Source organism: Canis lupus, chromosome 3, assembly GCF_011100685.1.
Source record: "Canis lupus familiaris isolate Mischka breed German Shepherd chromosome 3, alternate assembly UU_Cfam_GSD_1.0, whole genome shotgun sequence".
NCBI lineage: Eukaryota > Metazoa > Chordata > Mammalia > Carnivora > Canidae > Canis > Canis lupus.
In genome coordinates this window covers 85454381-85467717 of record NC_049224.1, presented here as the reverse complement: position 1 = coordinate 85467717, position 13337 = coordinate 85454381, and the positions used below count along the sequence as shown (strand labels likewise).

The following is a 13337-nucleotide window of genomic DNA, read 5'->3' as shown; positions in this document are numbered from 1 at the left end:
TTAAAAAAAAATTTAAATTCAGTTAATGCCCATATAGTGTATTATCAGGTTCAGAGGTAGAGGTCAGGGATTCATCAGTTGCACAGAACACCCTGGGCTCATGACATCACGCGGCCTCCTTCATGCCCGTCACCTGGTTACCTCGTAACCCACCCCGTCCCCTCCAGCGACTCTCAGTGTGTTCCCTAGAGTTAAGAGTCTCTCTTATGGTTTTCCCTCCGCTCTGATTTCATCTTATTTTATTTTTCCCTCCCTTCCCCTATATTCATCGGATTTGTTTCTTAAAACCCACATACGAGTGAGGTCATACAGTTGTCTTTCCTTGATTGACTTATTTCTAGGCATCCGTCTCAGTGATCTCAGCTCAGGTCTTGATCTCAGGGTGGTGAATCTGAGCCCTGTGTCGGGCTCCACCCAGGGCGTGGAGCCTATTTAAGAGGAAAAAAAAAAAAAAACCCAGTGTTCATGTTTGATGTATTCATTTTTGTCATTTCATTAACATGTGCCACAGTCCACGTTCCCGGATTGGAAACCTATGGCTTGTCTTTGAGACTCTCCATTCGCCAATCCACCGAACCCAGTCTGGATTGTGCTTTTGAAGTTCTTCGTGGTTAGTGCCCCGCCCTCCATCCGCAGTGCCACCATCCGGCTGCTGCAGGCCACACCTGCTGGCGGCCTCCTCGTGGGCCTCCTGCCCAGGTCTTCTCCAGACCATATTTCCTGTCCTACAATCCTGGGGTCATAGTGGACCTCTGTACTCAGACTCAAGTCTGATGACTCTCAGGTCCGGGAGGCACCACGGTGATTCCTGTAACCAATATGCTGGTCCTGCTCTTTTCAAAAAGCCTCCAACAGTTCCTTCTCTCAGGGAACAAGGCAAAGCCCTACATGACCAGCCCCAGAGTGATTCTGCACCCCGCCGCACCCCGACACTTTCAGACACACTTAACTCCTCTTCCTTCCCTCTATTCATTCTTTGCCAGCCCTACCCGCCTCCTGGTTGAATTTGGAACCTTCCAGGAACATCCCCACCCCCTCCCAGGCATGAGTCCTGTGCCTTCTGCCTGAAACCCTCTCCCTTAGACAGTTGGTGAGGTTCCCTCCTCCCCCCTACCTGCTGGCTCAACTCCACACCCTATCTGAAACCACAGGTACTGCCCTGGCCCCTGAGCTCCCTTACTCTTGCCCTCCAAGGCACCCATCACCTTTGCACAGGATATTTTGAATCCAAGTGTGACTCCCCTCTCCAGTGAGGACAGGGGTCTTCTGTCTGCTGGGACATAGTAGGAGCTCGAGAAGCATCTAGAAAGGATGAATGAATGAATGAATGAATGAATGACTCTTTTCCCAATCTCCCAATGAAAACCTGGGGCCCATCATTTCCTTCTTACCTCTGTGACCACTCGATGCTCAGCGGATCCTAAAGCAGACTCAAGTGGAGACAGAGTGTCCACCTGACCTTGGGTGGGGACGACGGCCAATGCTGCCTCCCCGAGCCTGGCTCTTCCGCCCGGTGCCCTCAGCCTCGCTCCGGTTCTGGCCGCGCCAACGGGCTGAGCAGAGGAGAGAGGGAGGCTACAGCAGAGTAGGGACGGGGTCCCCAAGAGGGGGTGCCCACGGAGGGGCTTGGAATTGGTAGGGATGGGGGCAGGAGGACCACGGCGAGGGCACTAGAGTGATGTTTAATTTAAAGAAAGATGCTGAAAAATACAAAAAATAAAAAATAAAAAAAAAATAAAGAAAGATGCTGGGTCCCCTGGGTGGCTGAGCAGTTGAGCATCTGCCTTCAGCTCAGGTCCTGGGATCGAGTCCCGCATTGGGTTCCCCGGGGGAGCCTGCTTCTCCCTCTGCCTGTGTCTCTGTATCTCTCATGAATAAATACATAAAATTAAAAAAAAATAAACAAAGACAGATGCTTTGGAATCTCTCCCACCTGAGCCTCGCAAGGGCACAATAGGAAGGGCAGAAATGAAACTTCTCATTTGGGGGCTTGGCCCGCCCGGCTGGGCTTTCCACTGCCTTCCCACCTGGGCACGTGGACTTCCCATCGCCCTTCCCCAGCGTGCAGATTACTACGTTTTGCTGCCGAAATATTAACATGCGTAATTGTGCTGGGCTGTGTTGTGAGGTCTCGTTGCGGCATGCTGTCCTGGATTCCCGGGGGCCTCACGGACCGGGCCATCCCTGTGCGCGGACTCTCTCAAATCGGTGCCTTCTGGACTTTGACCCTCGGCTGGTCCAGGTTTGCGGATAGAGGGTGTGGATCCGGGGGTACCCCCTGTGGCAGGGAGACGGGAGCCCTCATGGCCCTGGAGCCGCGCGGCCTGGCTTCAGCAAGCAGGTACTGGCTGCGTGGTCTTGGCAAACCCTGTAACCTCCTGGACCCTCTGTTTCTTCTTCGTCTGTAAAACCTCCAGAAGGTGTGGGTTGTGAGGTCGGAAACAAAGGACCTCTTTGGTTTTTCTTGTCAGGACCAAGGCCTGGCTGATCCCAGCTTCCCTTACATGCCTGTCTAGTGTGGATTTTGGGAAACAGCTCGGAGGGGCATCGCCTTCTGCCCCACAGGGAAATTCTCAAAACCCCGAGGGTTGGTCTTTGCTTTTGGCAACTGCAGGCAACGACCACCACCACCCCCGACCCGCCGAGGGTGTATAGGTCAGCGCAGGGCCCTGGACGGGAGCTGGGCCCTTCCGAGTGTGACAATAACTGGAACAGCCTTGCTTCTGCACCGGTGTCCTCAGGCTTCCTTGTCCCAGCGACGTCGAGGTACGCGGTGAGGAGGACGATGTTTTCCTGACCCCTTCTGCAGCGGGGGAAGCCTCTCCAGTGATGACATGGGAAGAAGCCAGGCCTCCCGGAGGCAGGCCACATATCACATGGGGCTTCAGACAAACTGAAGCCAACACTGGATTTTACCAGGGTGCATCTTCCAGGACTCGGAGGGCCCACCCGAGGGCCCCACAATGAGATTCATGAAATATTAGAGACCTTGAAATTTCCTGCAAGAGTCCCGCGAGCAGAAGAGCAAGTCATATGAGCACCCGAGCACCTCCCCAGGTTTATAAAATTTTATCATTTTGCCCGATTTTCTTCAAATTTTTTTTTTTAAAGAAACAAAGTGATACAGACCCAATCGGAGTCCCCTGTGTACCCCTTTCCTGATTTCCCCCTTTCCCCTTCTCTGTGAGTTTGGTTATTATTCCCAGGCATGTTTTTCTATTATTAATACAAATATTGCCTCCATAAATAATTATGCTATTGCATACGTTGTTGAAGTTTAGTATCATATAGCACAGTGTTTGATTCTATGATAATAAGTTATATGTGCGTGTAAATATATATGTATACACATTGGAGACAGAGCAGCACAGAGGGCCCGGCACAACTTACCTTCTTTCGTTGTTCAATATTATGCTCCGTTGGTTTGCCCGACGTTGCTATACAGAGCTAGACTTCAGTCACCTGGACTCTATAGAACATTCTCTGGTGTTAGCACATGGCAAGCAATTGATGCTTTCCTCTCTCTCTCTCTCTCTTTTTTTTTTTTTTTGGATTTTATTTTTATTTTTACTCCCGGGCCATAAGTTTTTGTTTCTTCAGTTTCTTCTGTGCAACCTCCTCTTCTGGTTCAGGAACAATCTGCTCTTTTTCAGTAAGAATCATCTCGATGTGGCAGGGAGGGCTCATGTATGGGTTAATCCGGCCGTGAGCCCTGTAAGTTCTGTGTCGCATCTCGGGGGCTTGGTTCACCTGGATGTGCTCAATGACCAGAGAATCTACACCTAAAAGTTCAGCATTACTCTTTGCGTCTTTAAGCACGTGCAGTAAAAACTCAGCCCTCTTCTTGGGCCACCGACCCCGTGTCCAGCCCCGCTGCTGGACCTGCGCACACCCACCAACTCCACCATTGTAGCGACGCAATCGCACACGCTGCTTCTGCAAAGTGCCACCTTTCAGAAGCTTGGTGGCCTTTTGGATATGCACACCCTCGATGGCCTGGGCACTTTCACACGTGTCCTCAAAGCAAACACGAAGATTTGAACCTTTGCACGATTTTGTAGGGTTTTCTGAGTCTAGTGAGTAGCGAACCATTTTCGGAGGTCACCTCAGGCCGCTCCGGGGAACAGCGATGCCTTCCTCTGTTGACGGGCATTTAGACTGTTGCGAGTTTCTGCCATTAGAAACAATACTTTTTTAAAAATGATTTTATTTATTTATTTGAGACAGAGAGAGAGAGAGAGAGAGCGTGCACAAGCAGGGGGAGGGAAAGGCAGAGGGAGCAGCAGGCCCCCCGCTGAGCAGGGAGCCCGACGCAGTCTCGATCCCAGGGCCCTGGGATCGTGAGCAGAGCTGAAGGCAGCTGCTCAACCGATTGGGCCCCCCCAGTGCCCCCAGACAATAGGTAAGGGTCGGTCTTCACGGTGTCCTCCCACCATTGCCAGAGCTTCCCAGTAGCTCCCTCGGCTCCGGCACCTCGGGGTGGCACTCGGCTCAGCGCCCCACCAACGTGCAGCCCAGGCTCAGGCCCAGGCTGTGGCCACCCTGTCGGCCGAGCAACAGTGGCCCTGGCTCCCACCCTTGCCACGGTCCCGGGGTCCTGTAGGGTACGGGGGACCCTCCCCGCCGCTGCCGGGCCCCTGGCCTTGAGCCCTCCAGTCCCCAGGGCCCAGCAGCAGCCGGAGGAGGTCGGGGAGCACGAGGGGACAGCAGGGCCTTGTTCCCTCTGCAGCCCTCCTGCCTTGCACACCCAGTTCCCGCAGGCCCAGCTCCCAGCTCAGCGGCAAGGACCGTCCTGGGGCCTCGGGGTGACGCCCTCCCGGCTCCCTCCTGTCTGTGGGGCTCCCCAATGCACCCCCTCATGCACCCAGCGCTCATCACCCCCTAGCGAACTGGGCCGCGCCACCCCTCTCCTTCCCTGAACCCTGCACTCCTTGAGGTCTTTGGAAACAACTAGAATCTGGGAATCCTACTATCCTGCAGAGAGCTGTGCCCACAAGAGGGGGACAACGGGGCCCAGCAGGGTGACATGGGCCCCCGGCTACAGGGGTCCCAGCCCCAGCCCCAGCCCTGCTGAGGGGCTCCCTGCACACGGCCCAGACCATTGGCTCCCAACGGCTGCCCCACCTCCCCTTCTTCCCTCTCCACTCCTCCACCCCTTCTAAGCCTCCTGGAGCCACACAGGCCCAGGGTTGGGCCCAGGGGTTAAAGGTGACCAGGCCGCCCCAGGGGTGCCAGCACTTGAGAACCTCAGTCCCCTGAGGCCCGGGCAGGGAGGCTGCAGGTCACCAGTGGGGCCAGGTGCCTACCCGAGGCTCTGCCAAGGGGTCTCCGTGTGAGGGGAGGCCCGGCCTTACCTGGGGAGGTCCGGGCTGCGGGGGAGGGGGGGAGAGGCCTGTCTTAGAGCGGCGCGCCCCCTCCACCTGCAGAGTCGGGGCTGACCCTGGGCTGGGTGGCCCCGGGCCCTTGGCTCTCCTGGCCAGCCTCTGCCCCAGCACAAGAGAGGAGGGGACGGTGGGGAGGTGGGGAAGGGTGGGGCAGTGTCTCCCCCAGAGAGCCCGGGGGGAGGAGGGGAGGGCAGGGAAGCAGCTGGGGCTGCAGGCCCGGGAGTGTGGGTGGCCCGGCCAGTGTCCCCAGGCCTCTGGTGCCCGGTCCCCTGGGATGCCTGCACCTGCTTTCTTATCCCCGGGGCTGGGGCCACCCGGGGCCTTGGCATTGGGTGCCCTTCCCACTCGGTGCCTGCGGAGTGGCCTCCTTTGGGCAGATGGGGACCCGCAGGCTCAGAGAGGCCAGAGAGGGAGGGCCCCTGCGTGCCCCCAGCTGCTGTCCCCTGCGGCCCTGTGCGCCCCCCCTGCTGGGTCCCCTCTCTGAGCCACTTCTCTGCCCCAGGCCCTTTGTGCGCCCCCTGAAGTCCCTCCCACTTCAGCCACCTGCCTCAGCCTCGGGAGGGTCTGTTCCTGACCTGCTCTCTCCTGTACAGCGCTGTCCGGGGACAATGGGAACCCCCCCCAGCCGGCTGCAGTGTTCGCAGGGCGCCAGGATGTTCTGGGGTGGGGGCCGGGCCGAGTCTGAACCTGCCCCGAGCCTCCTCCCTGGTTGTTGGCGCCAAGAGACCCAAGAAGTGCCGGTTGAACATTCAGATTCCTGGCCCCGGATATTGATATTGAGTCCGTTGGGCTGGGGCACTTCACTCCGTTGTCTGCATTGATTCTTTTTTTTTTTTTAATTTTTTTTGAGCAGGTGCGTACATGCATGTACACGTGACCAGGCACGGGGTGGGGGGGGGCGGCGGGGAGCAGAGGGAGGGGGAGAGAGAGAGGCAGAGAGGCCGACTCCCCACTGAGCACAGGGGTGGGGGGCTCGATCTCACCACCCGGAGATCCTGATCCGAGCCCAAATCAAGAGCAGGTTGCTTATCCCACTGAGCCCCCCGGGCGCCCCTGCAATGATTCTGATGGGGGGGGCACAGTTTGAGGAACAGCGCTGTGCGATTCTGATGTGGATTTGGGCACCTTGCTGGGCCTCTGGGGGATTATTCTGGGGTACCCCTCAAGTCAGAGCCCTGATGGTTGCTGCGTTGCTCAGAGCCGTGGTGGGACCCGGGGGCAGGGACAGAGGTGACAGAGGGAGCTTGTGGGTGTCCTGCGGCCTTGGCCGGAGTGGCCGGAAGGGCAGGCTGCTGCCGGCGGAGGCCTCTTGGGGGCCTAGGGCCACCATAACAAAACACCATGAACGAAGTGGCTCGAAACAACAGACATGTGTTGTCTCAGTTCTGGGGGCCACGAGTCCAAAATCTCGGTGTCAACAGGGCCAAGCTCCTCCCCAAGGTGCTGGGGAAGAACCTTCCCTTGCTGCCTGCAGCTTCTTGGTGTTCCTGTGCTTTCTTGAGGCATGACTCCAATCTCTGTCCCTGTCACCGCCCGGCTTCCCGCTCCCCATGTCACTCCACTTATAAAGACCCTGTCGCGTTGGATTTAATGCCCACCCTATTCTTCTGGGGTGACTTCATCTTCACCGTCAACTAATCACCTCTATTAGAGAGGACCCTATTTCCAGGTATGGTCACACTCCCAGGTCCTGACTAGAGGTAGGACTTCAGTAAATCTTTTTTTTTTTTTTTTTTTTTCGGTCGGGGGCAAGAGGGGTGGCACACAGTTCAACTCTCAGCCCAGGAGATCATTTTGATGCCTTTACTTGGGATGTGTACACATGGAGGAATTTTCCCTCTGCTCACAAATGGGGATCAGTCAGCACTAAATAGCCTAACGTGTCATCGTAGGCACATAGCACAAGCCTAGGTTTTCATAAAAAGGTTGGAGGAACCATTTCCAGATACAAGTCGCCTTCCCTCCTGACAAAGAACTTCCCCGTGACAGCAGGGGGATGAAAGCAGGAGCTGGGGTGGCAGGTGTCAGCCCCGTGGAGGCACACACCTGCCGGGGGAAGGAGGAAGAAGACATAAAGGAGGTGACGTAGAGGCGCCCGGGTGGCTCAGTCTGTTGGGCGTCTGCCTTCAGCTCGGGCCATGATCCTGGGGTCCTGGGACCGAGCCCCGAGTCGGGCTTCCTGCTCAGTGGGGAGTCTGTTTCTCCCTCTCCCCTGGCCTGCTGCTCCCCTTGCTTGTGTTCTCTCTCTGTGTCAAATAAATAAATAAAAACTTAAAAAAAAAAAAAAAGAAGAAGGTGATGTAAAACGTTCCTAGAGGCTGACTCAAACCCCCCTCATTTATTCTCGCCAACCCCCCGGGCACTGGGGGTTCAGATCACACAAACTGTGTGAACTTGGACAGGTCACTTGGACTCTGGGCTTCAGGTTGGCTTGGGGTTTTCATCCTAAGGGGGACCGATAACGCATGAGGCCTAGTGTGCAAGGTCTCCTGGGGCCGTGAGAGAAGCTCAGTGGGGGGGGAGGAGGTTACCAAGTAGGCATCCAGAACGAATTCTGATCCCATCCTCCACCCCTTTCTCTCTCTGGGTCCCTCCTTGCCTTCTCGGGGGAACCATAAGGCATCGGGGTAATGATCTTCAGGTGCTCCCCCGAGGGGAAGGCCATCTTCTGGGAAATCTGGCCGTGTTAGTGTGTGGGCAGTGGGCACCAGCTGGATATGTCATCCTAAGCTCGCGGTGGCAGCAAACACGGGCAAGGTCATGCTGTTGGCTTCCTTTTACAGTGGAAGAAACAGAAGCACGCTGTTCTCATCCCCATCTTGATCCAGTTCAACCTGGTATGTGCCGGCTTTTCGTGGTTGAACGACTATGGGAGCATCGGCCCGAGAGCATGACACCCAAGTGGCATCACAGCCAGTGGCTCACCCTGGTCTAAGCTCCCTGTCCTTACCCAGAGAGTGTGCAACTCAAGAGTGAGTGCAAGTTAGGGGCAGGAGTTGTCAGCCCCTGCTGGCTATCCCGGAGAAATACTAGGAAGTGCACCAATATTAATCGAAAGGTGATCCAATGCAAGACTTCATGTACGGGGCGCCTGGGTGGGCGGTCGGTTGAGCGTCCGACTCTCGATTTGGCTCAGGTCATGATCTCATGGGTCGGGGGATCGAGCCCCACATCGGGCTCCATGCTCAGCAGGAGATTGAGACTGTCATGAGATTGTCTCTCCTTCTCCCTCTGCCCCTCCCCCTATTCTCTCTCTCTCTAAAATAAATAAGATTTAAAAACAGAACAAACCAAACTTGATCTATAAGTAAAATCAGAAGGCCGGGGACGTGTTCAGGTCTCCTTCACCCTATCTCTTTGTTCTTTGCCATGTTTCCTCGGGATCATTGGCAGGCGGTGAATAGATCGCTACCTCCGTATAGATTGCTCTAGAATCCCATTGCTCTTTCTGGAACCCTATGGATGTGAAAATAAGTCCACTCATAAAGCCATTTGGGCGCTTTGGGATCTTCCAAATACGGTGCAGAACAGTTGATGGCGGCACAGCTCTGGAGCTGTCAAGGGGCAAGGCCCCTCCCTCTCCCTTCTGTCACCGGATCTTGTTGCCATGGTGATAGGAGACTGGGGAGGCGACTAAGAGCATCACCATGATATACAGGAACTTTAAAATCTTGGTGGAAGTGTGACAGCTTCTTTCATCTCTGGGCCTTCCTTGGCCCAGGACATGCCGAGATAAGGGGTGGCGGGCATGAGGACCTGGTGTTCCTTGGGACCAGAATTCCAGTTTGCAACATAAAGAGTTCTAGGGGCGTCTGGGTGGCTCAGTCAGTTAGGAGTGTGACTTGGGCTCAGGCCCAGATTGCAGGGTCCTGGGAGGGAGCCTCACATTGGGCTCCCTGGTCAGCGGGGAGTCTGCGTGTCCCCTTTCTCTTTCTCCGCCCCCTCCCGCTCGTGCTCTCTCTCTCTCTCTCTCTCAAATAAATAAATAAATAAATAAACAAACAAACAAACAAATAAATAAATAAATAAAATCTTGAAATAAAAAAGGTCTGGAGCCAGACCGCGGTGTGGTTGCCCAGCAATACGAATGCATTTTGTACAGTTCAGCTGTGCTCTTAAAAACGATTAAGATGGTAGATTTTCCGTTGTGCAGATTTTACCACAATTTTAAAAATAACTCTGATATCTGGCAGCTTGGGATGCTCTGCGGGCAAGGTCAGGCACCCCAGAGGAGCTTTGTTCCATCTGGGCGAAGGGGAGCCCTTCACTCATTCATTCAATCCCAATCCACTCGGTCAGCACATACTGAGCACCTGCTGTTTGCTAGACAGCGTGCTCGTGGTGGTCGGTCCAAGAGTGACCCACGCGGAGAAGCTCCCCGCCCTCACGGAGTCTCCACGAGGAAAGGAAGCAGGGGAGCAGACGAAAGAGAACTAACTGAACGAACAACGAAAGAGGCGGGTCCAGGCTGCTAGCGGCTGGAGGAAAGGTCGGGGTGAAGAGAGGAGACGGCAGGGTGCGGCCAGGAGGAGGGGGCCCGCCAGGCAGACGCAGGCCAGCCGTCCCAGGGGAGGACAGCTCGGGCAGGGGCACAGGGAGAAGATGCAGCCCAGGGCCAGGAACCACATGGCATGGGGGTGTAGCCCCTTCCCACTGCTAGGGGGAGCGGGTCTGGGACTCGGGCCAGACCGGCAAGGGGCGGCATTCCGGGGTGCTCACCTGCTGGCACATGCCCTTGGGATGGTGTCTTTCATGGGAGGGGACGGAGGGAGGAGGGAGAGAGGAGGGAGGGAGGAGGGAGGGGAGGAGGGAAGGGAGGAAGAAAGGTGAGAGGGGAGGAAGGAGGGAGGTAGGGAAGGAGGGAGGAAGGGGAGGGAGGGAGGGGAGGGAGGGTGGGAGGGAGGAGGAAAGGGAGGAAAGAGGGGGAGGGGAGGAGGGAGGGAGAGAGAGTGGGAAGGAGAAAAGGGAGGAGAGAGGGAGGGACGGGAGGAGGGAGGGAGGGAAGCGGAAGGGAGGGAGGGAAGGAAGGAGGGGAGGAGGGGAGGAAGGAAGGGACGAGGGGAGGAAAGAAGGAAGGGAAGAAGAGGAGAAGAAGGAGGGATGAAGGGAGGGAGGGAGGGAAGGAAGTGGGGAGGAAGGGGGGGGAAGGGGGGAGGAAGGGGGGAGGAAGGACACAATACCAGGAGAGCGGGGGAACCGGGCCTCCTTACCCGCGGTTGCTGGGAGCAGGGAAGGGCGCAGTCAGTAGGGGCCATAGTTCGGTAGCTTCTCCAAAAAGTAAAAATGGAATTACTCTGTGATCCAGCACAGTAATTCTACTCCCGGGTCTACACCCGAAAGACCTGGAAGCAGGGCCCTGAAGAGGGGTCTGTACCCCGAGCTCATAGCAGCGTTGTCCCGTAGCCAGGAGGTGGGAGCTGCCCAGTGTCCCCAGCGCCGCTGGAGGAGGTGGGGGGAGGCCTGGGGAGGGTTACTGCTCCCCGGGGAAGGGGCGCGTGCGTAAAATGGAACACTTATTATTCAGCCTTGGGAAGGAAGGGAATTCTGGCCCACGCTCCACCGTGAAGGAACCTCGAGACCCCGATGTTCGGTGACCCAGCGGCCAAGGGGCAAACAGGCAAGGGTCGGCTCCTGGGAGTGGGCCCCGGGCGGGGGAATGCGGAGCCAGGGAGTCCCTGGGGTGGCCAGGCCGCGGGGAGACGGGTCACGGCTCATGCACAGGACTCCAGCGCGGGGACATGGGACGTGGTCGCAGAGGGTGGTGACCTCCCCGCGACAACTTGACCGTGGTTAAGCCGCCAAATTGAATGTAGGCGCATTTTACCACAATTCACAGAGATGGGCCGCCTCGCCAGCTCTCGAAACAGGCAGAAACAGGCACCCGTTGCTGCTCCCATCTTACAGGAGAGCACACTGAGGCAGGAAGAAGTCAGGGACTTTCTTAAGAGCACACAGGCCAGCGGGACGAGCTGGCACTGAAATCCGGGCAGTCGGCTGGGCCGGTACCGCGGCCTATCCCGGCTCCATTCAGGCCTCCGCTCCAGGCCGCCCGCACCCACGCCTCCTCGGCACCTTCACGGAGCAGCCGCTGCCCCCGCCCAGCACACCCCCAGCCGTGCCACCCTACCCCGCTTTGGTTTTCCCTCCTCGCACTTGTTGGGACACTTGTTATACTTATTGGGTTACATTTTTAAAATTTATTTTATTTATTATTTATTTATTTACTTATTTATTTTAAGATTTTATTTATTTATTCATGAGAGACACACAGAGAGAGGTAGAGACACAGGCAGAGAGAGAGAAGCAGGCTCCATGCAGGGAGCCCGATGCAGGACTCGATCCCGGGACTCCAGGATCACGCCCTGGGCCAAAGGCAGGCGCTAAACCGCTGAGCCACCCAGAGATCACTATTTAATTTTAGAGGGAAAGAGAAGGAGAGGGTGGGGGCAGAGGGAGAGGGAGAGGGCCCCGGCTGGCCCCACACCCAGCACAGAGCCCGATGTGGGGCCTGATCTTGAGACCCTGAGGTCGTGACCGCAGCCAAAATCAAGGGTCAGATGCTCAGCCCCCCCTCTGGTTGCTCTTCAGCGTCTGTCCCCCGGCTCCGTGATGGCAGGGGGTTCACCTTCTTGTTACCTGCAGGTGCCAGGCCCGGAGCGGGTGCCCTGTGCATACTTGCGGAGTGAATGAACCAAACATGTATCATATGCACCGGATGCTGAAATGATAATATGTCCGTGAATTCTCATCCCCGGCTGCAGGGCTCGTGGTCCGGTGGGAGACGGGCAAGCACGCAGACACCCGCAGTCCTGTGTGCCCAGCGCCAGGACAGCATGGCCTGGGTGGGAGGCAGGAAGGCTTCCCGGAGGAGGGGCAGCCCCTGGGCTCAGTTCTGCAGAATGACTTGGGGATGTCCAGGTGACGAAGAGGAGGAAGGGCTTTCTAGGCAGAGGGAACGGCATGTACAAAGGCCCGGGGGCAGAAACCCACCTTTCGAGAGCCCGTGAGTCAGTGCATGGGAGGGGGGAGGGCGGAGGCTGGGGTCTTCGCAAGGACCCCCTGGTGGGTCTGGAGAGCTGTTCCTCGCTGTCACTTTTCTGTTTTCCTTATATGGACAGCTCAGCTTATATGGGACCCACTTCCAGCTGGGCAGGGCCTGGACTTCCGTCAGCGACGTTCAGAGCCCTCCGCATACGGACCTCGCCCCCGAGGCGCCCAGACATTTATCAAGCACCCCTACCCGGTGTCTGAGTCTTGGTTTGCCCCCGCAGTGGGGGCCCCACACCAGTGAGGACGGCTGGCGGGGGCCTCCGGGGGGCGGGACGGGCGCCCAAGGGCCAGCCCAGGCCAGCCGGTGGCTCTTCCTCCCAGCGCCTCTCGAACCGTTGCACGCGCCGTGGCTCATGCTCTCTGGGCTTCCATCACCTGGCCAGGCGGTGACGAGGGCACCTGGGTGTTCCTGATACAACCGGGGATCTGGGCCCATCCTGCAGCCGGTCCTCCTGGGACGATGTGCGCGGCTTTTCTGGCCCGGAGGTGCCGGGGACAGCTGCGTCGTGCATGCATGTGGCACACACAGCAGAGCCGTGGGGGTGTCGGGGGAGCGGAGGAAGAGACTTTTTTTTAAAAGATTTATTTATTTATCTTAGAGTGAGAGAGAGAGTGGGGGGAGGGCAAGGGGAGAGAAGCCCCAGAGAGCATAGCCACTGAGCGTGGGGCTCGATCCCGTGACCCGGGAGATCATGACCTGAGCCGAACCAAGAGTCGGATGCTCCACCCACAGAGCCCCCTGGGCGCCCCACAGGTGAGACTTGGACACTGAACATGCCTCTTCTCAAGCGGAGTTGGAGGGCAGGGGTTGGGGCCTTAGCATCAGAAGGGGATGGGAGAGTGAATCCCACCTCGCCGCCCAGGACAGTAAACACCACCACCCCCCCCCCCCCCCCCCCCCCC

General features: G+C 57.2%; 1 protein-coding gene across 1 annotated transcript; it reads right to left on the bottom strand.

Annotated features, from left to right (window-relative positions):
* Positions 1-3567: 3567 nt before the first annotated feature.
* Positions 3568-4092, bottom strand: LOC611750 (60S ribosomal protein L17-like). Its single transcript, XM_038532117.1, has one exon. It carries the CDS (start codon positions 4090-4092, stop codon positions 3568-3570), a length of 525 nt encoding a protein of 174 aa, XP_038388045.1.
* Positions 4093-13337: the final 9245 nt, after the last annotated feature.

Excerpts from the sequence above, each read along its gene's own strand:
- LOC611750 (XM_038532117.1), bottom strand. The coding sequence starts at position 4,092 with ATGGTTCGCTACTCACTAGACTCAGAAAACCCTACAAAATCGTGCAAA.